At 25.7% G+C, this 25,518-nt stretch overlaps 1 protein-coding gene across 1 annotated transcript in view; it reads left to right on the top strand.

Moving 5' to 3' along the window:
- Positions 1-12,850, top strand: part of LOC119679096 (sex determination protein fruitless-like) — a 66,660-nt gene extending 53,810 nt beyond the window's left edge. The window contains exon 2 of the mRNA XM_038091267.1: positions 12,493-12,850. Coding sequence (XP_037947195.1) covers positions 12,512-12,727 — 216 coding nt within the window. The 5' untranslated portion in view covers positions 12,493-12,511 and the 3' untranslated portion in view covers positions 12,728-12,850. The remainder of the gene's footprint in view (positions 1-12,492) is intronic.
- The last annotated feature ends 12,668 nt before the right edge of the window (positions 12,851-25,518 follow it).

Here is a 25,518-nt window from a genome sequence, read left to right as displayed (position 1 = left end):
ATATGTGACTCCGTCCCGTCTAGGCGGCAAGATTACATCTCCTGGACCCAGATTTTATTCCGTAATATTATTAGGAACAATTTAATTTGTTCATTAAATGATAGCCGGAACTATTGTATATTATTTTAAAGGATTTCTTTAAATCCATATTCTGATGTGTTAGTTTGTAAGTGCTAATAATTTCTTCTAAAGCTTTAAGATGTATTGTCTTTCTCTAAAATGACTAAGTAACTGATGACATATTACATTAGTAATATAAGTCACTATTTCATTGAGTTTATTTAATATTCCTATCATCCTTATTGAGTCTTTTTAAATTTTATGCGGAAGAACATATGATAAAATATGATTTATAAATATAAGTTGATTAAATTTGAACAGATCAAACATTTTCTGATTCAATATCATTGTTATTGTCATTATCAGGAATATTGGTTCAAACTCAATCAATTCTTAAACTTCAACATATTTGATATAAAAGTATTAAGAATTGTTTAAAAAATCTGATTTTATTGACATTATTTGTATTTCAAGACAGTTTTTATTTATTGCTTAACAAATGTTGGCTTATTTTTTTAATACTAAATTTGTGTAAAAAATAAAATTCTTTCTCAAAATAAATTCTCTGATTGCTATTTATCCTTTCTTCCACTATCGAAGGTAACGATTTGAATAAAACATTTTCTACAATCGCTCAGGGTCAAATCAGTTTAAGATCCTTAAATATTTTTTGCTTTGATGTGCTCCACAATCCGATAAAAACAATTCACTTAGAATAAAAGTTGAGTGGGAATTGTGTAGTTTTTGTGCAATTTTTATTCCAACATTAAATTTACTTAAATTGCACATAAAAATGTCAAAGGTTACGAAATTCTTGTAAAAATATTACTTACACTCCATTTATAGTTTTTTTTTTTTGCTCTGGATACAAGAGGGATGCAATGAATATCTGAAATTAAATTTAAAGAAAAATGAAAGAAATTTTTCTAAGGACTTGTACATAAATAAACTGTGGTTAATATTATTGATGAATTATTTTGTTGAACATTTTTTTGAATTTTTACAGAAAATGAAGGAATTAAGTCCAAATGAAACTTTTGTTTAAATAATATTGATAAATTAATAATGATTTTTAAAATGAATACTTTCTTCTGCCTCTACGTCATATACAACTTGGCAATTAAAAAAAAATTTAGAGATGGTTGATAGACTATTATGAATCTAATTTTATTTTATATTGACTTCAACTACTTCAACGCATTTACTTTAACAATCCATGTTTTGCAAGGTTGACCTTTTTCAATTTTCTTGTAAACTTAGTAGATGTTCTACCTCAATAAAACAGGTGGGTTTATTTAAGTTTTTCAATTTTTATGTACATATTTAAAGAAGGTTATTCTGACACTTTCATATAAAACTTAACTCAAAACCCATTCCGGGTTATAGTATACAGTTAATATAGAGTGCAGCTTAGAAGAGTTTAGCAAGTCGAATATTGTGGACATCACCTATCCTACAGTGCACATTCTTCTTCATTCTATTACGTTCCCAGAGAACATTGGGCGATGTGGTTACAGCTGTACCTAACGAAGAGATTCTGTTTAAACTTGAGTTTCGCACCTCCAAACCCGTTGTGCGTATATGTACGGGTACCATTTGAAGACTGTAATTCCATAGTATTTAGACTCATGTTTTATTTCCATAAAATAGTTGAAGAAGGGTGTAAAGCTCTGACGATGGTTTACAAGCACAAAGTTTGTCCTGTAACATTGTGCTTTGCATGTAGTGACAGGTCACTTTTAAATAGGCCGCTCTTAACTTGGAGAACATACGCCTTTTGCAGTCGCACATTATAAGTACCGACGCTATGTTGTGAACTGCTCTTAGCTTCATTACTCCTTATTCGACCTTACCGGCAAGGAAGGTCCTACCAGTAGCATGCTACTGCCAGCATCGCTCGCAGATTTTACGTAACTACTGGGCCTCCTCACTACGTCAATATGGCAGTCCCCGAGAAAGAAGTGTAACATTACAAAATATTAATTAAGGTGAGAAATACAGATACTGCTATCCAAAATATGTTGGTGAAGTATAACTAGAGACAAGGTATTAATAGGAGAAATACAAGTTTTTGAAAACTAGAAAAAGATATTTTATATAAGATGTAACATTGAGAGATCCTTAAGCTCTGTTAGTATAACATTTTGACTAAATAACACTTTCTATACACTCCGATATATGCAGATCTCGACATATAGTAATCATTTATTATTCACAAATAATAAAATAATATTATTTTTATAATGTTTAATATTTTTTTAGTATCTCCTTATAAATATATTTATTAAGAAAACGGTCCTTGCACAACTCAAGTCATAAAAATACTTTCAAATAATTTAAATTTAAATTATTTTAAATATTATTTTACCTTTTACTTTAGAAATTTTACATAAGTTGTGCTGTGCTTATCGTAACTCAAGTCAGACATGGAGGTTTGTTTTTTTTCTTCTTATTTGACTTATGAAGCCATAAATTACTTACTGACACCGATTTTGCATTGATTTGTTCCGGCACTTTTTAAAAGTGTTGGAAAATAGTTTGGAAAGTTTTGCTGCTCCACAGACACAAAAAGTTTTCTTAACAATTAAACTTTCTTAATTGGCGTAACTTAAAAATTGAAGAGCAAATTCTCATTCGTCTGGAATTTTCCTAACTTTCAGTGTTTCACAAGGATATTTTATTAAAGTTGAAACCTAACTCGGTTTCTATAGCTTTACGTGTTAATTGGACTTAATTAAAAGTTCAGCAAAAATAAATTCTTAAATTTATGCCTTCTATTGAACATTTTGCTAGACTCTATGGAATTATTAAATTTTGAACTTTACGAAGTTCTAGTTTGTTTTTAGTTGATTTTAGTAGCGATAGAATCTACTCAAGTAACGCATAGTAGCCATTTTGTTATTAAATTCTATTGCTTAAAATATGTAGTAAAATAGCTTACAATGATGTATACATTTATTTTCATTAATATTTAACTGGTTATTTAGAATTTTTAAGTTTTATATATAGAAAGTTCGTCCGATTTGTGTAACATACAACGTTTGTAGTAACGATTTCAATAAAAATATTCTAGTAAGGTTTCGAACAGTAGTGAATTACAACAACAAAATTTTCATTATTTTAATTAATTGAATACAGCTATCCCATACAGCTATTTTGAATATTGCCAAATTTCCATTAGCAGTGGTATTGAAGTTATTTCACCTATTTAATTATTCATAAATAATTTCATGAAAATAAAAAATTAAATTAAAATAATTGTATGATTTGATACCTTTATAATTTAATTAATCAAAACGATTCTAATGGCTTTCATTTCAATCATATCCTCAACAACAGTACTTTGAAACCTATATTATGCTAAACCGCACTTAAGGGCTTAAAAAGTTCTAATGTCACACTGTAATATATACAATTAGCGTTTCGAAAGGGCAGCTAATCAGTCAAACATTCATATATTTTAAAATAGGGAAAGATTTATTGTATCCTTCACTTTTTCTATAGACAAAACAAAATTCGTAAATGAAGGAACTTCTTTTCAGTCAGTTAATAATTTCAATTTTCTTTTAATTTTCAAATGTCAACTTTTAAATTGGAAATTGTAAGGCGCCCCTATGGGAGGGGTCTACGTCTTGTTACTGTAAGGCCTCTACATCATTTTTAAAAATACTACTCTACAATAAATAAGTGGCAATAAAAATTTATACAACACTTTTCTATACTCTTGTTTTTAGTGCTGTTAGCTGTCATTTTTCTATAGTATTTCATTATTCTGAATGTTTTCATATTTAAGAACTATAGTTGGTTTAATTGGTGTTAGTTGATACTTTAGCTATTGCTTCCTTTAATATATATATTTAAGTTCAATTGAGCATTAAATAGTTACGTAGATGGTGTGAAAAGTTTTACTTGATACTTGTTGCTTCTTGTTTTGTTTGTTACATCTGTCTTTTTGGCACTTGATAATTCATTTAACACCAACTTGGTATTTAATATAAATCCAGATTAGTAACGCAAAAATACATTGTGAGATTGTCAATATACGTAACTTTAGTGAATATTATATGCACTTCTTTTGGTTCCCGGACATGAAGGATACGAAGGCGAACCTTTATAGCAAAAAAGCGGCAAAAGAGCCATATTCATCTGCCCAACTCCCTTCTTTGACTTAAATAAAAAGAACATTAAATAGGAAACTAATAAATGGATGCAACAAAGCGTCATTCAATATTGGAATGGTACAGACGTCATAAATCATTCCAAAAAATTCTTGAATTTTAATGCCAAAAGAGCAAACATCGATCTCAACCTAAATAAAAAGAGTCTAAAGTCAGGCTCTGGTGCACCATAAGGCCACGCCACCTGCAATAAACACCCACACAAAATAGGTATATCTGACACAAATATTTGTAGCTTCTGCTGTGATAAGGAAGAGTCTATGGAAAATTAGATTACCAACTGTGATACCACAGACGTCACAGTAGAAACAAAATTATAGATGCATACCAACTAGAGGACTAAAAATTTCAATAACTCCCTGCGAAGGATCTGGTTTAGCTCCTCGAGATACTAAATGTCTTAATACAAAGGCGTGCACAATAGATCAAGCTGGTTGCAGTGCATAAAGGCCTTTGCCTGACCCATATACATTTCTTCAAGACATGAGATATTTTTTTAAAATCAAAAATAAATCCAATATACACACTTTTAGATGCATAAAAAAACATAGTAAAATTTGAGAGAGAATATTTAATAGTAAAGAAATTCCTAAGAAATATAAATTTTTAAACGGTTTATATAGTTTCTTCTTTAGTTGTACTTGAACAAAGTGAATTGTTCAATAAATCAAATCTTCTTTAGAAAGAATTTTTTTCCAAACCTTAAAATATAAAATAAAATAATATTTTTCCTATTGAATAGTAAGTATTTACCACTATTAATGCTCTTATTTATAGAGTATCCTCTTATAGTATTTCATTCCATTCGTTCTTATAAACTTCATTTTTTCATACTACGAAAAAAATCCTTCATCCTTTGACACATTAAGTGAAGGTCGCATTGTGCCAAGTTTTCTCTTTGCAGTCTAGTCTTACTTTTTTCCATTTTTGCTTTACCATAAATATTTTATTTATTTTCCATTATTACATTTATAAGGCGACAACAACTGCTATTACAACATGTCAACAATTGTTAACTTGTTCTTCCCCTTATTTGTTGTGTTAACAATTATGACGCGTTCAGACACTTTGAGCGCACAAAAAACCATGAACAGGATACGAAAAGGATGAAAGAAATTGTGCAAAGTGCAAAACTAAATTGTGGAAAAAGTTACAAGTGGTTTTAGATTTGAGTTTACAAAGCATTAGCTATATTTTCAACAAAAAAACAGAAGTGCAAAAAAACCGATAAAAAAGATAGCGGGAAATAATAGTTTGCAGTTACTTAAGCATGAAACTGAGATTTGGGATTTTTTGCAACAATTTTTTGGATTAGATACTCTATAATCGAGAATACTTTCTTATTCTATCTGCCTTGCACTGAGTTAATAAATATTTTTTATATTTACAGATATGTAACTTAAGTAGCGATACCAGATGCACCAACACCTCTTTATAGATTTAGAGCAGACAGACCCGTTGCCGAAAATTCACTTAATAAGTAGTTTCAGTATTTTATTAATAAAGAATGTACATATATATTCTTGGAGAGCAATTATCCTCCATAACTGGCGAAGGAGAGCTGGAAGAGGCACTAAAATAACCTCCCCTATCTCATTGAATATGATTGCTCTTATCTATAAATAAAGTTCTTCGAGAGTGTCAGCTTCTACAACTCTCTCCCTCTCATCACCTTGGCTTCGTGTTTGATAGTAGGCTTCGTATCAGTAGCCAATGAGTTTTGCAAAGACTGCTTGAGACTCCACTCTTGAGATATCCCCTTCTTATTTCCTACCGTGGATACTCAACGCATTATAAATATGTTGGTGGCAATATGGAACGTAAACATTAGAGATGTGGGAGAGATTCATTTTTTCTTAACTCTGCTTCTTAAATATACGTCGCTATTGTTTCTGCAATCTTTCCATAGTAGCGCTACTCATATCATATTCATAGCATGTTAGTTTTCCATGTCCTATGTTCTGATTTATGTTTGTATTGTGTGCTATTTTTAAAAATAGGTGCCTTTTACTTGAATGAAAAATGTTGAATATATAATGACAACCTTCAAATATATCTATGTAACACATATATAAATTTAATTGTGTTTTGTTCATACTAGAGAAATTCCTAAACTGTTAAATCGATCTGTGTGATATTTATGTACTATGTAATATGTATGTAGGCAGGAACGGGAAGATCTGGCAACGCCAGCAAAAAGGAACGAGAAGAGGCTTAAAGAAACAAGCAGTAGTTGGTATTAAGTCGTCGTGGTAGTCAGTCGTTTGCGCGCTTTGATATATATAACAAAACAATAACTATTAAATAAACATTCTTATATAGATATAACTAAATAAATACTATGGAATAAATATTCCTACATGTATGTATATTCTATATATCTCTATATCAATATCTTTATCTATATCTTTATCTATATCAATATCTTTATCTATACCTTTTTCTATATCTATATCTGTATATATATCTATATCTGTATCCATATCTCTATCCATATCTATGTCTATATCTATTAGCTATAATATTCTTACTTATGGTCAATATTTAAGGTGATCACCATGCTTAAAATGCGATTTGCTAAAATTGATTTCTCTCCTCAATCTCTAAACCGATTAAAATAATATTGATATTCCGCGATCCGTGATTTTCATTTAGGGTTAATATTTGATGTTGAGCTTATAAATGAACTCAATAGAGTTTTTAATATCTTAGACTTCTTCATATCCATTATTTATAACTTTAAATTTAAGGGCAACAATTTCATCAATAAAATCATTTAGAGAATAAATGGATTAACTCCTGGAAAACTCAAATAGTGAAAAAAAAATACAAACTTTTGCATATATATATGTATATTTTTTTTTTATTGAATTCTTTGTGTGATGGCTTATACAGATTAAAGTTGTATAAATTATTTAAATTATTAAATACTCAAATATTTTATGTATTTTACAGAATTTAATTTCTTTGTTTATTTAAGGTTATTTCGTAAAATTTTTCTCTCTACTTTCTTCAAATGGAAATTTAAATTTTACATGAAATAATTTCCAGGTGTCGACTTGTAAAAATTTTATAAAATCTTTACTTGTTCGCTTTTAACTTTGTTAGTTGTTGTTGCTGTTGTTGTTGTTTTTGCTTATTTCGGTTAATATTTTGTAATAAATAATTACAACTTTTGCTGTATTTTACTTTTAGTAACTTTAACGTGTCGCTTGCAGATGTTACAAGTGCATTTCACTTGCATAAATGCAAAAACTCATGAGCAGACAGGCCTTTTAAGCACACACGCCAGCCACAAACTTACAGAGGCACAAATGCACTACAGAGCGTATGATTTACATTTTCAACATGTCATACGTATCACATTTTTTACTCAGCAATAAAAATGGAAAGTTTATGGCTTATTTTTTACTATACAATATATAAAAACTAACAACAACAATTGAGGGAAATTTTATCCTTAAATTAGGAAGCTTAAATATATATCATTAAAGCATTCGTTTTAAATTTTCATTTCGTTATTTTAACTTATCGTAGCTGTAATAATAGTATAAAATATATTAGCAGTTAAATCATTTTTTAGAGATATTTGTGATGTAAAAACGGACTCCTGATCAAAAAACAACACCCCAACTTTATCACATTATAATAAATGGAAGACATGATTTCATACCGACTATAATAAAAAATAATTTTCGTCAACAATATAACATCTGTGCTTCTTGAGACCCACGTCATTGTTAATAGCTGTAAATACGAACGTTTGAAAGGACATTGTTATACTGGGAACATCAATTATGAGTCTGCCTAGAAATACAACAAACAATTAGTCTTGCCAATATATATGCGTTTAAGCTACGTAAGCAAGTTATTTATAAAGCCATTTCTCGACAAATAAAAATCAAGCCCTAAAAATCTTCTTCTTATGACAGAAGAAGATTACTGTATGCGGGCAAAGAAAACTTACTTCTGTGTGGCCAATTAAGGAACTAAATATATATTACTTCGCTCATTTCACTGTAAATGTGGTCGCCAGAGATTCCATTACTAGAAACATTGAGCATCAGAAAAACAGCACGAATATTATAAAGACTGGAAAAATGGTCAGAGTTATTATGCCAATTTTTTTTTTATTAACCTAATTTTTGATTTTTGTCTCTAAAAACCAGCTGACTCTTTCCAGTCCAATTTGAAGATCTCTAGAAAGTTGTTTTGATGCTGTCAACAGTGTTAACATATAACTGGATGACTTTCTACTTTGCATTTGTAGAATATCTGATTTAACACTGATAGATAGATAGATATTATGTAGTTTTTATGTATAGACTACTATATTAGAAAGACATTTGTTCCTAACATAAAATAATCATTAATTTTACTAATATTAAAAATAAATATTAGAGTTTATATTTAGTTTAATTTTTTTCAAGATAGTGTATATATGTATATATGTATAATTAAAATAATATACATTTCAATGAAAACAATGTGTGTTAACGTTGCATGTAGTAGAAACTATCAAGGTCTTTAAAGGTGTTATAAGTGCCTTCGGCAAGTACTCGTTTGTACACAGTCTTTGCACAACCTTTACCTGTACTTATTTCAGTCTACCTATTTTCAAGTACTGCACAAAGAAAATAATACTTTTACATATTATTTAAGTTTTATATATTTACTTTATTACATTCTGCAGATACAATGAGAAACGCACTTCCTATTCAAATGCAACTTGTTTAGTGCGTTAATATATGTACGCACTGGCTGACATAACATGAAGTACATGAATTCATTAATCAAGCCCTACATACAGCATAGAGCTAGATAAAAATATTAGATTAATATAAATCGTTTTAAACACAATAACAACACTTTTTTTTAGTACTAAACGGTTATAAGGCTTTGTTAAATGAACGAGGGATTCAGTTTTTATAGACAACTACCTATATACATAAGGGATGTCGGTAGCAAAAGAGACAAAAATCATTCATAGATTTTTGTATGGCTACACTGTCAAAAAATATATCACTCATCTATTTGGAGCACACTGTTTAGGCTACATTTCGTTAATACCTAACTGATAGATCTGATATAGACATGTTATTATGATTGTTAATGAAAGTCTGTCTATTCGAATATATTTCTATAAATTCTGAAGCTTGTCAAGACTATTTATTTGTATTATAGTGGCTTTAATACGGACTCCGACATGACAGCTATTTTCCTGAGCAATCTATTTATAAATTTTGTGGGTCGGCAGTGTTATTTATTTCCACCCATTCTAGTTTAAATCTTTATCGACTGTAACCTAACTATATAAAATATGGAAAAACATGGACATACCTAGTTTTTCTATAGATCATCTTGAACAACCTGACTATGTTAACAACATCTGTTAACCGTACGTTATGTCTGCTTAATAGAATTGAATTATTTCTTTATGTTACACTATAATTCTGTAATGTTTTTAACAAGTCGGTGTGGTTGCCTTAAAAACGTTCGTACAAATATTCCATTTCACAATTCAAAAGTGTTTGTACAACACTTTCATATATATTTCTTTTATTTTATTTAGCTTATATAAAACAATCTTTTTATTTTAATAATAAAACTTTTGTATACAAAGTAACTTTTATAACTGAAAGGCGACAGACAACTTAACTTGCTTTAATAAAATATTATTTATATATAGTATACTTGTGCTCTTATAATGTTCGTAGAGTTGTCTAGTAAATTAATTTACATAAATTCAAGAGAACTAGTTCAAGTATTCAACACTACATTTTCCCTTTTATATTAGCATCATTATTACGTTAACATTTAATGACTTAAAACTAATACCCACACATTATTTAAGAGTCTAATACCTGTATCTACTGTAGTAGCAAATATATATTTATTGAAATATCTGTAGATAATAACATCAAAATATTATAGCATATATTTAGATATATATGCATAAATCTGCTCCTTTAACTCCTATCTGAAGCAATAAGCAATTCGTCAATGCAAGAAGTTTCAAGTGATTAGGTTGCTAGATCGCATTATCCTAGTAACGCTAGTGCGCTTGATGATAGTAACGCTTTTTCTTCTTCCAATCTGGAATTTGTCTATTTAGTTAGTGAATAGTATTTTTTTTCCCCTTTATCCTACTTAAGTGAAAGGTTACAGAAAATTCAACTAGCTTTAATAAAATTCAATTTGTTATATTTATTATGTACACTGTTAAGCCGAAAGTTATCTGTTTTAATGAACGAGTGGGATATTTTATTTGCAGCTCCATTATGCCGACCATCTATACTGCGCCACCTAGCGATCCATTGGATTTAAGACAGATAGATGCACGTTGAATATATGATATAATACTAAATTTTACGTAAAACTCATATTAGATTACCTCACTGATAGATTTAAGAATCTTATTCAGTATAATATACACGTATTCCCACCAAATGAAACAAAATACATATTTATGATGCAAATTTAAAAGAGTACGAAATACAATATTTGGTCATTGTGTCATAGTCCATATGTTATCACACTATTCAATAATTGTATCTGACATGTCATACAACATATCAGATAGTGTAACACACACTGAAGTGATTACATTGAATGCTGATGTTTATTATAGGTATTTTGTGTAATTAAAATTAAAAGAGCACGAAATATGATATTTGGTCATAGTGTCATAGTCCTTATGCTATCACACTACCTAATAATTGTGTCTGACACTTATATGTCGACATGTCATACAATATATCAGATAGTGTAACACACACTTAAGTGATTATAAATGAATACTGATATTTGCTGTACATAGTACATTTTATCTATTAAAATCTATTAAAATATTTAGCATAACCTACAATTATGGAGTAGTCTTCTCTCAAATAGTCGCGTGTAAATATTTAAATACAGTTTCTATAATTATTTATTACAAAATGGAGATACTAATTAATCTAAACTAAAACGAATCAAAAAGTCAATTTATTTTCAATACTAAATAAAACGTTCTGTTATTTATTTAATAAAATATGTAAAACGCAAAGTTAATGACAGTTGAGTGCAGTCTCGTCATTAGTTTACATAATTAAATTATTTAACTTGCTAAAGGACGGCGGAATATTTAATTTTTAATTTTTAGCACAATTTTACAGAACCTGTTAAAAATTTGTAGCCATATGAGATACATCACCGTAAATAAATTACGAGGATATACTATCGCATAGATAAAAGAGAAAACTCATTAGTGATATTATAGGCTTGTTTATAATTTAAATTGCATGTAACAAAAATTAATTATGTAAACCTGCTAATGATTAACTACGTCCTTTGAGTTAAAAGCTATTTTAATAAAGATATAACTTAAATTAGCAAAATCATTTAATAACTTTTCAAGCCGCTAGAGTATGCGTCTACAATTATTAATGAAATATAAAATTAATTTGTATGAATATTAAAATCTTATATATTTAAATTAATTTATTTATTTAGATATTTAAATTTATTAGTAAATGTGAACATTCACAATAGACTAATTTTTGAATTTGGCTGCACTAAAACTTAAGACTTGAAATTTTAAGAGTATTGTGGTAGCTACATTGTGTTCTTTCGTAAGTTGCGAGTATTTTTTTGCTGCTCAGAAAGAAAAAATAAGGGCTAATATTATATTAATATTTTAATTAATATTAATTACCAATAATAATAATGTTTTACTTATTATTAACAGTGATTTATACTTTTAAATATAATATTCGTGAGTATTTAATATTACTTATTATATATTTTATTATTGATTATTTTTAAGCAATGAACAATCGTTTCCATTTCATAATTTTTTAATTAATTCTAATTAATATAAATTATTACTAATCTGTATTTTATTTCAAATTTCTATTATATTTTATTATTTAAATTTTTTTTTTGGGGGTGGGATTGAGGGAATTGCTTACGCACTGACTATAATCCTCATTGTAATACTTAACCCAAGACAAATTGTTCTACCCCGAGACTAGGGTACTAGTACTTTGGAGTAGGACTCTCCTCTTAATCATTTCAGGATCCTCTTCCATCTATGTTATGGAAGTTATGGTAATTTTAATATCATTAATATTAAAAATTTTCTGATGTTTGATTAATTATTGATTATTTTTTATTAATAATTTATTGATATTTTAATGAAATTTTTATATTATTAATATAATGTTCACAAGTTTATCATTGCCATAATAATGTATTATTTACCTTCTTTCAGTTACTCCGACATCAACAGCATGATGGCCACATCACAAGATTTCTTCGGAAATCCTTATGCAATATTTCGTGGTCCACCTACGACAATGCGGTCGCATGAAAGTCCTTTGAATACTTTTGCGCTCGACCTACAAACTGCAAATAAATGCAGTAATGTGGTGGACACGCCAACAGTGGTGCGTCCACCACCGCCGCCACCACCACCACCACCAACGCAAACATCGTCGCCGAGGTAAGGTTTTTTCAAGCAACAACGTACATTAGAAAGTCGGTCAACAATATCTAAAGACCGCTAATATGATGAAAGCCAAAACAAAGAGAAAGATAGAAAGAAAGAAAGTTTTTATGTGAAAGCAAAATAAAGCATATCACATCAATCAACACTTAAAAAAAAACTTCTTCAATCAACAATTCAAACAAATTACTAATATCAGGCAACGAAAATGCATAAAACTGCATAATAATGCACTTTTGGCTTAAATTCAATAAAAGTTTTGACACTTCAATTTCATTTGTTTTGACTGAAATCTATTATAAAATTAAATATTTTTACATATAAAGTTTAAATGAGTTAAAGTTCAATATTTAAAATTTACTAATATTATTTTACATATTCTTGTTTTTTTATTTCTAAACTTAAAGTTGTAGAGTTAACGTTTTCCCATAAAAATAGAAAAAAAGCTGATAAAAAATAATAATAACAAAAATGCATGAAAAGTTAAACTTTATGAAATTTAATATAAAATATTATCTCACTAATTATTTAAGTGAGTTAAATTAATCTATTCAAAAAATTAAATCAAATTTGTTATTATTACGTATGTATTTTTGAATAAATATTAAACTTTATACTTAATAATTATTGAAAAAATAAAAAAAATGTTACCACTACATACATATTTATTTTTAAATAAAGATTAATAATTTTAATTAATGATTATTAAAAAAATGTACTATTAATTAAATATTAAAACTTATAAATAATAATATCGAAATTGCTAAAAAAAAATGTTACTATCACAAATGAATTTTTATATATATAATATTGGGGTTTATAATAAATAATCAATACAGAAATAAAAATAAATCATGACTAATACGTATATATTTTCAAATAAATATTAACACTTATAATTAATAATTATTAAAAAAATAAAAAAATGTATTTTTAAGTATAGACTAATATTTTTGATTAATAATATTTAATAAAATGAACTGTAACTAACGTATTTTTAAATCAATAGTAACACTTGTAATTAATAATTATTAAAAAAAAAATAAAACTGTATCTAATACATTTGCATTTTTAATTATATATAATATAAAAATTTACACCGACTATATTACAATTAAAAAAATTAAAACTATATTATAAAAATTTAAAATAAAACCTATTTTTAATTTTAAAAATATTGTTATATTTACAAATTATATATTATATATTATATATATATATATATAATATATTTTATTAAGTGAACTCTAATAATAAAATATAAGATATATGAAATGTAAATACATTATGTAAGCTTTAATTTTCAAATATATAAAAAGTTCTTCTTTATTCAGAATCATTCCTGTTAAAACAATAGTTACATTATTCAAAATACATATACCATATATAATAACATAATTTGCTATAAATAACAAATTAACACCTACTCTTAACATGTGATTTAAAACATGTATTACAATCATTATTATTAATTACTTAAAAAACTGTTATTTTTAAAAATAAATTACCATCTAACAATTATATAATAATTATAATTAATTAATTTACATTTACATTTACATATTAGTAAAAGCACTCCATGCTTGCATAAAAGGACTTAAATCCCACATTAATAGTCATAAATATTCAATATATATTATACTAAAACCATTTATACATAACTACAATTAGATTACATATGAATAATAATAATAAATATATCTAAATATATATAATACTAAGAGAACACCACATTATTTATAAATTTTAATTTCAGAATTTATTCCGGTAGTTATTCAAAATAAAGTGACGGTAAATTATAAAAAAAATGGTTATATATATAATTATTCACATCTTATATAGTAAACGAAGATATTTAAAAAAAATAACTTTCTACGCTAACAGCAGCAAAATTTTCTATAACTCTGAATATATATAACCTCTTTAAGTTTCACTTTCTTCCCTATTTTAAAGAGCTACCTACATCTTAAATTGTGCAATCTTATCTATATCAGGGTTTCTCAGTCTAAAATGCACTGTGAAGTGGAAATATTTTGAAAGTGTTTTGCAACAACTGGTACCAATATTTCTCCAGAACATAACGTCATAAAGAACGAAGCTAAAATATTTTACGTGGTGCTAACACCTTTGATCAACACCGATCCGTAGTCCAGCGATTGAGAAAATATTTTTGAAATAATAAACGTTTTTTCTAAATTCGTATTTATAAAATAAAAGTAAAATAATTAAAAGAAAACTTATATTAATTATAGAAAATATATTAATTACAACTAACTTAATCAGTATTTTAAAAATATAAATATAATTCACAAAAAAAAAATTGTTATAATAAAAAAGTAGTTTTAATACATTTATCGGAATGACTACAATTCTCTGTATTAATTTTTCTTGTACATTTAACTGTAAGACAGAACGCCAAATTAAAATATTAAATTATTTTTTAAGATAAGTTGTAAAATTAAAAAAAAATACTGAATTAAATATATAACTGAAGCAAACCAATATTAAAAATAAATTAAGCTTTAATATTAATTTTGACTATATAATATATATACTTTTAATTCAAAATATACTTATCGATTAATAATATTAATATAAATAATATTACAATAAACAAAATAGTAATTAACTACACACAAATTAAACATTTCATTAAAATACTAGTAAATATAAATATAAAAATATACATAAAATATATATTATTGCAGAGCAGCGTCCCATTTGATAATATAGAATAAAACTATTAAAATCAAAAATACTTGTACTCAGAGTTAATATTCGTACAATACATGAAATAAAATACATGAGGTTACTAAAATAAAATAAATTTTAAACTATAGAATTACATATATATAATAATGATTTCCAACAATTAAGTAATAGTTTAATAAGCCAGATATTTAAGATATTATATACCTATTACAATAATAATAATTTAAAACAATATATATACTTCTATAATGCTAGTTTTAAATATATTATTACTTTATATTAATTAAATTAATATAGCTAACAATGTATACATATATATTTAATATATATAAAATGCGAAGTCGTATAATTTAAAATAAATTTTGTTGAACTTTTGTTCATATTTTTCTTAATTTCGACATTATATTTGGCAAAAATCAGATAAGACAAATTTATAATTTTATAAAATAATTTTAAATATTTTTATAATGTTATATAATAATTTTATTTTAAATTAAATTTAACAGCCAACAAATCATCCTGGCTAAGCCCCTTATTGCTAGGAATGATTATGTGGTATGTGTTATATTAATGCGGCTTTAAATCGAGTATTATCTTGTGTATATAACAATGGTTCTAACTTAATAACACAATACTCAACCATTGACACAATCAAATGTTAGATCAATAATTAAATAGATAATAAATATAATCAAATATATATGTGATTATGTATGGTTACTATATAATCGAAAAAGCTCATATTCTAAAAACGAAACGATACAATACAAAAGTATACTAAGTCAATATAATATATACCTAAAAGTTTAAATTTTATTAAAGACTTTATCTATATTATTATAACTCAATTATAATAACTATATATAAAACATTGTTATATGATCTATAATATTGTAGTGCATTTTATATATCTGTTTATTGTACAATATATACATATATTATAAGCAAAATCTGACTATGGAAGTATAAAAAAAAGTAGATTTTAATTATTTTAAATACTCAACTTTAACAAAAATATATAAATATGTTAAAAGTTATATATTATTAATAAATAATTCAACTATATTCTTATGAATTTTAAATATTGTATACGACAAAATGTTATAATAAATATTATTATTATACTGAAATTGAAATTAACATAAAAAATTCTTAAAATAATATATATATATATTTATAAAATAAAATAATAATAAATATTACAACTAATTTAAAGATTAACATATACTTTAAAGATTGTACACTTATTAAACAAAAAATTAAGCTAAATGTTATTTAAAAATTATGTTTATATATATTTATATTATACATATATATATATTATAAAAAGTACGGTTTTATAGTATTAATCTGTGATGAATGAATATGAAATTGATCAAAACGATTATTACTGCATCAATCTTAGATAATGTATATACATGTATAATTATATATATCTCATTAGCTTAAAAAAAAAAAAAACTTCTCTAAGAATGCACATTTCAGTCAGTTTGAATTCATAATAGTTATCATAGAAAATAAATATTTTAAAAATAATTTACTTAATTATTTATTCATTAAATTCATATTCAAAATAAAAGCACAGAAATACTGCGAAAATATTGATAAATATTATATCATTTTTAATAATATTCTATAAAATCAAATATTCCAAGCTTAATAATAACCTTTATAAGCAAATATTTTTAACCTAAAATATATATCATAAATGAAATTTAAAATTGTTTTAATATAAAATTTAAATTATATGTATATGTATATATATAGTCATTCACTCAATAGTAGTTGTAGTAGTATGATAATAATATGTAATAATAATATGAATAATATATAACTAGTAATTTATAAAAAATTTAGTAGTATTTAAACAATTTTTAAATTTATATACCTCAAAGAAAAAAAAGTTAATTATAATCTAAAAAAATACATAATCTAAATTTAAAAAAAAAAAAATAAAAAATGTTAATGATATAAATTTAATTTGATATTAAAGAAAAATTCTTTTTTCACTGAATTCATGGTCACGAGCACTTTGTAAATTTCAATTTAACCCTAAAGTACAAAAAATTACATACGTATACATATTATGAAAAATTTTGCAAATCAAAATTGTAATATTATAGTTAAAAATATTATTATTATAAAATAAATAACACCTTATCAAATCTATACTAACAATCCATAAATTTTAAATAAAATAATAAGTAATAAATTCAAAAACAAGTTTCATTTTTAAATAAGTTCTTATAAAAAAATAATATACATATTAAAAAATAAAATAAAATAATTAGAAAACTGTAAAAAAAGTAATTATAATATAAAATATATTCATGTAAATAAGATTTGTAAAATACTAATTTATTAAATAAATTTGTAACAATATATATGTTTATAATTCTGCAATTTATTTTATATATGCACCTTATTTTTGTAAAAAAATTTCACCTTAATCTCTATTATCATTTTAACAAATAATTTTACGTTATTAAAAAAAAAAATTAAAATTCCTGATATAAATAATTAAAAAAAGGTTCAAACTAAACTTTTATACTGAATGATTATTTTATAAAAATTTAAACATTCTTTTCATGTTAATTAAATAAATTCAAATTATTTTTATAAATTATATATAACATCTTAAATAAGTTTTATTCTAAAATTATTCAATTGAAATTTTTATTATTGATAATTATATTTATTAATTATAAAATCCATATAAGTAAAATAATTAAAAATAACACAGTTAGTATATTATTAAATAATTATTAGTCTTACATATCAAATAATAATATAATTTATATTACATATATATTTATTAAACAAAAATTTTTATTTTACAAGGAAACTTAACACAATAAACCCTTATATTAATATTAACAGAATTGATTTGAAGAAAACTTATATATAAACATATAAAAATAAATCAGAGATTTCAAAAAAAAAAAAATAAAAATATAAAGTATTTAAAATATAATATTAAATAATTATCTTATACTATTTTTATTTACAAAAGTCAATCAATTTAAATATAGCTAAATTTTATAAAAAATTATTTTATTAAATACATTATTCTAATAACTTCAAATCCCTTGCATATTCGTTACTATAGCTTGTAAGAATTTAATTTCTTAATTATTTTTTTTTCTTTTCAAATAAATAGTTTAAACTGCAAAGACATATAAGAATTAAATATATTAAATTTGTTTAATTTTCTAGTATTAAGTATATAAATAAAAATTGTTTTACTAACACTTTCTATATAATAAATAAAATATATAATATTAACTTCATAGCAATAAATAAATATAAATTGTTCTATTAAAATATTAAATATCAAAGTATTAATGACGTTAAAATAAATATCTAATATTAATATTAAAATAACTACCATCAAATATATTATAAACATTGTAAAAAGATACATACGTAAAGAATATTTTAAAATATCCATATATCATGCATTTAAAAAAATTATTATTCAATAATATAATTAGTTAGATTGTAAGTTCGAAGATTTACTATATAAAATATAATCAAATGTCAAGCAATCAACTTCCTCGATCAACATCTCTGTACTTTAACATTCCCGGTAAGTTTTGTTTCAAATTGTATTGAATGTTGTGCATAATGTAGTGATAATGGTAAACTTAGTTAGCTTTAAAATAATACTATTAGCAAATTAGATATGTATATACTTAGACTAATATAAAAAGTAGTGCTATTAAAATAAGAAAGTAGATAATTATGGCATTGGAATTAATCTCATATATACAAATATGCATATCAGTTTTTATCACAGATAAGTGGTCCTTATCTGTTAAGAACCCTAAGATAAGAAAAAATTTAAAATTTAATATAAAAAATATATATATAACGTAAAAAATTAAAATATATTAAATAATTTTCATATTCCTATAAATTAAAAATAAACAAACAATAACTACTGAAAAAAAAATAAAAATAAAATAAATACCAATAAAAAAATATTTTAAAAAACTATATAAAATTGAGCTTAATCAATTAAATAAATTAAATAATGCACTTTAACATAATTATTATTATTACATTTAAATTAAATTCTTAAATAAAAAAGTTAATAAATGGGAAATTTATAAGAATAGTTTATTTAAATGTTATATTAACCATATAACTATTTTGGGTGTAAAGAATTCGAAACAGCTTTAAATTTGTCCACTTCAAGAATATAACATAATTAAATATATTAATAAATATATTATATGTATATTTATAAACATACGTTTAATATAACACTACATATAAAGTTTTATAAAAACAGCATTTAATAAAAATTATATCACTTCTTGAATATATTTTCAGCGTCAAAATATTATTAACTGCTCTAGCTTATACTGTAATTAGTTTTTATCTATATGTATATATCTACTCCATATATAATAAATTTAAGTAATGCTTAATAATAATAATTTATAGCAAACTAAATTATAAATATAGTGTAGTTCTTGAGATATGCATAAAAATGGCATTTAAGCATATATCCTAATACTCGAAATATACTTGCAATGTGATATTATGTGATAATATACTTCTTTGCATGTGAAATCTCTTCAATATAATTATTTCAAACTGACTTGCTCTAAAAGTAGAATAATGCTTCAATAAAGTATTTATCATATTGTCTATTTAGAATCTATCTATATTTATAGATTTATAGTATTTATAGATACTAGAGTCTATAGATACCGATATATATAGTATATATATAGAGGGAGTACGTTAAACCTTTACTAAGAAAGTAATTCGTCTCTGTTTTAGTTCATATAATAAAAGGCATTTGCATACTCAGTATACATAGTCAAAATAATAAAAGGAATCAAAAATTTATATGCATACATATATTGTAGATTGAATGAAGTACATCGAATTTATAATAAGTTATCCATATAATATTTTCTTAGGTAAATATAAACTGCATGACTCATAACTATATACATATATTATGCATTAAAACAAATAATATATATACTGTATAACATAATAAAAAATAGTATTTGCTGTATTTAATATAAACGGTATGACGGTATGAAACGGTATGACTAAGTTCAGATAAACTTCTGAAGCCCCCAAGTGCTTAATAATTGGAAACGGTAGTTGTTTTAGTGAAACATATGAGAATAATCTGTATCGAGTAAGGAGAATGATGCTCAATATATAATATTTTAGTTACATTACTAGTATCAGAAAAGCGTCTAAAACGTATTAGGTGATCAATAAAACAATAAGAGAATAAAACTCTTAAGAGAATAATCTCTATCTAGTCATGAGGAAAACAAAGTTGAGAATATGACAGATCAAAAAATGTTGAGGTCTCAATATTTAATATATATTACTTTCAGAAGTATTATAATTAAAATCAGAAAAAATTTTAAACCTTCTTTAGGTATGTATTTAATAACTCTATATCATACTCTATGCTCCTTAACGTTGGGTGCCCCAATGAACCTTGTTAATTGGCCTTGTTTAGTTTGCAACCGCTATAACGAAGAAGAGTTAACAAACTTTGCGAACTATTATAATAGTACACACGTAAAAGAGAATAGTGGGATATATATTCGATAGAAAGGTTCTTGAAAATATTACTTACTGGGGATATTGGAATTTTTCAAAACCCTAGCTAGAGTGTTCCACAAAAACGATTGCGAAACACTACTCTAAATGATACTTTCAATACTAATCTATAACATACTAATCCTAGTCTGTTCACATAAAGAACATAGTAGAGAATATATCAGATAGTCACACATATATCGAAAGTTATTAAAATTGCTGTGCATGAATTTTAAGGTAGCCAGAGAGGTAGCCGTAAAAGTTGAACTAATTGTACTTTATGGTTACCAATAAACTGTGGTTCAATAAACGCTTCTTTATGGTATCATCTTAACTTCAAGTCGAGTTTACGTAAAATTCCAAAAGCGAGTTTTCGAGGCGATAACAATTACAAAATTATCAATCGATACGGGTCCTTGTCTAGTCCAATTTTTTCAAAGTGACGTCTTTCTTAATACACCAGTGCTACCACACTTATATCTCACTAGTTAGCATAAGGACGTCCTTAATCTGTAAACCTAATAGTATAGCGCCTTTAATACATCTACATTCTACATACATTGATCTACTACATTCAAAGGCACCTCTTTGACATCCATTGAACGCACCTAATATCTAACTATATTATAAAATTTTGATATAAAGTAGGCCTATGAAGTATAGACCGAATATACAAAAAAATGAAATTTAAATTTGAATTAATAAAGTTTAATTTAAAAATAAAATTTAAGTAATTCATTATTTTCTGTTTAAGAATATTTTTTATTACAAATTTTATGTATTTATCCGTGAATAAAAATTTTATCAAAAGAATGAAATATTTTGGCGCGGGAGACGATAGGAACTAACCAAGAACTAAGAATTCTTGAACAGGCACACGACAAAGAAGTATTTGAATCCTTATAAGCGTATTGGAATAAAGAAATATGGGAAACACATTCAAGAAACAAACTACTTGTAAACGGATATCCTATAACAAACTTATTCCAAGTGGAATAATTAAACAGGGTTGTCCAAGTGTTTGTAAACCGAATAAGCTCGAAAAGAAACCAAGTGGGGAGAAACCGTCAACCTGTAAGCCCAAACCTAAGAAAACGTGTAAGAAATATCCTGAATTTTGTCAGAATCCTTTCTATTTATACATGAAGGATTTCTTAACAATTTGTCCACAATATGCTGGTGATAAAAATCATATTAATCTTGCTACTGAAGTATGGATCTGTTTGCCTGAGAATATTAAAAAATCATATTTCTACCGATCAATAAAAAAGCCAGCAACTACTCCTTCATGCCCTAAAATGTGTTGATGTGCAGAAGTTTAACAGTTAAGCAAAAAAAGGGATATATAAAGGTTCTCTTTTATACTGGGAAATGCAGTTAGCAGGTTATTCCAGGAAACTGGTGTTAAAAATTGTTGGCGGCTTAGAAATATAATCGCCAGATCATCATTGAGCTTCGTTAGTTGGAGTTAAGGTTATTATACGGAAAGAGTCTTGTGCTAAATTTTGTATTTATGCTCCGAAAAAGAAATTTTGAATTTTAAATAAAAATTATTTATTTTTTAAATTCTTTTATTTTTTAAAATGTTATCATAAAATCCATTTTATATATGCGTCTAAAAATATATAACAGCTGAACAACATTTAGATTTAGGAACGTCAAGTTTAAAAATCTTAACATCCGAGTCCAAATCAATCTGAATTCAGATTATTCATTGGTTTCTCAGCTAGAAACTTTTTCCTTGTGGTATCACTTCATTCAGTTATTAAAGAATACTGACGTCTCAGATTGTGTGAGATATCTGCAAAATAAAATGTAAGCCAATCTTTCTGCTTGTATTCTAAGAGTATCAGCTAAGGGCTCCTGTAACTTCAACTAATTGCCTTTAATCCATATTAGACTTGGAATATTTAATCAATAGATATTCCGATATATTTTTATATATATAGCAGTTTGCATTTACTATTTCGAAAAGGTACCGTTGCAACTCTGATTGCTATAGTTATCTATAAATGTTTGCTATCAAATAAGTCAATTTTTCTTTGGAGTTTAATCAATTCCTGACTAGTACTTTGTATATCAGTTAGTATTTGCTATTGTATTCAGTAATCAATCCGAACTGAGTTCTGTTATACTTTTGTAATATTGCATTTATTAGATTATAAGATTAGATTATACAGATTATAATAGTTATGTATACACAATTAAGAGAGGTATTGGTTTGTAGGACTATCCCAGCTGTATCATGACAACATTGTTAAGTGACTGAACTTGACAAACATAAGCAGACTTAATGACTTGTCTTGACAGTCCACTAACAGACTGACTGAAGAATTCACACTGGTTGTCTTCAGTGAGCAGTATGCTTGTAAGTGATTATAAATAGTGGAAGATTGGTGACAAAGGTTATTTCCTTGCATAAGTGGTGTAGAAGTGTTGTTTTGTTAACACATTAATGGCAATAGGATATCTGCTGAGATTTTGAAAATCCATCTGTATAAATGTTAAAAGAGATTACTGGCTTAGCATACATCATTTGGAAATATTCAATTGCGTCTTTTTCCAATTTGCAGTTAATGTTTCTAAGTTTTCTTATATTAGTAGTAAATGTTAATAGTTAATAACTAAACCCAAATTTGTGAGTTCTTTAATTTTATTCAATTTGACATTCTTTCTCTCATTGAATAATTATATCCATATAGCTTTTCGGTGGGCAAAATGATGTGTTTTATCTACTTCAATATTCCAGTGAATATTTTATCTATTTTTTAATTTTATTGTAACAAATGTTGAACAAAATGCACCGAATAGCTTTCAATCAAACCCATTTTTTTTAAGGTTTATTTAGCAAATTAATAAACGTTGCTCTTGGGGCCATTAAAAACTATAAATATTTATAAATTCAGCAAAGTTGAGCGATTTTTCAGTAATAATTATTGAAATGCCGCAGGTCAGTGAATAGATTTTTTGAAAATACTATATACAGTAAACTAAACCGATTATATCAGCTAAAAATATTTACTAAAATTTATGTTCAAATTTTATGTGGCATTTTTGTTGAAATTTATACATGAAAATATTGTTACCGGCGATGATTAACAAAAGTTAACAGACACATCATTTGTTGTAAATTTGAAATTTACATAAAACTCTATGGGGTTTCAAGGATAATCACAAATAATAATACATCATATAGAACAATAGAGTAATAGACAAGCCTAAGAGCACCTTTTGATTAAAAACACAGATAGAAGCACACATTTTCTGTTATTTATTATAAGAATATTATGATATTTAATATAAATTTAATTTTATTTAGTTTTAAAAAATATTTATCTCTATACTATTTAAGAGGTTCTGCAATTTTTTCATTGAATCTATACATTTTCACTGCCAATACTTATTGAACTGAGTGGTTATTTTCTTCATCGAAAAAGTGGAAATAAACTTTACTTGTTAAAGTGAAAGATGCAAATTGAAATTGAATTGCAAGTCAACAAAGATACACAATAGGTTTTCCAATGCAACACCTAGCGTACCGCACTGGCTTCGCAAATGTTTTAAGTGTTGCCAACTCAGTTAAAGTGTGCTTGCAACGTGCTGTTAATACTCAAGATTTGTTTGTTTGCATTGTCTCTCAAATTGTCCGGTAGTTGCATGAATGACAGATAACAATTCACACTTGCACTTGCCACATTGTCCGCAGAAGTATCTGAGACTGTGCATTGTGCTTTTGTGAAAGTATTTCAGAATGTGTAATTAATCACTTTTGCGGTAATACTCCGCTCACCGCACACCGCTCATTGCACATTCTGTATGCACCGCACCGCACCGCACCGCACACTTCCGTGCATAAACACTAAAGTTGCTCAAATATTTACAAAGCATTTTGCAAAGCTGCAAACGATTGGCAACAATTTGCATTCAAAGTCGCCTGCAAGGAGAATTCCTTCCAGAAAAATGAAAGAAAACTCAATGCTTTCACTTTTCCTTCACGATGAAATAAGTAAGTGTTTTGTTTACTTGCAATGTGGTTAATGTGCATGTGGTTTAGCACCATTCAACACTTTGTTCCAAGCAAAGTGTGGAAAATAAAGTGTATCTTAAGGCCAAAACTTGTTATTTAACAGATGGTCAAGTGTAGAAAGTAATTTCTTTCTAACTTCAATGTCCTGTAGCACATATTTTCATATTTTTTAGGAGAATGCAATTTTCTATTGTTAGCTTTTTATTTACCTACAATACTTGAGATGAAAATACTACAGATGATTGAATTGTCACAAACAGAAAATGAAAATATATTATAGGTTGTATACTTAATTTTTGCCGCAAGATATACAAAGAAGAGTAACAATTATGAATTATTTTAAATATTTGTAATTTTTTAAATTAATAAAATAACGGAACGTTGTTATTTTTAACAGGAAAACATAAAACAGTTGATTTGTTGTACTGTCGTTATTAATAAGGACTCTTTAAAAGACTCCTGCATAA

Source organism: Teleopsis dalmanni, chromosome 2 (assembly GCF_002237135.1).
Source record: "Teleopsis dalmanni isolate 2A chromosome 2, ASM223713v2, whole genome shotgun sequence".
NCBI lineage: Eukaryota > Metazoa > Arthropoda > Insecta > Diptera > Diopsidae > Teleopsis > Teleopsis dalmanni.
The sequence above is the reverse complement of the archived record's forward strand: the minus strand, read 5'-3'. Positions and strand labels throughout refer to the sequence as shown.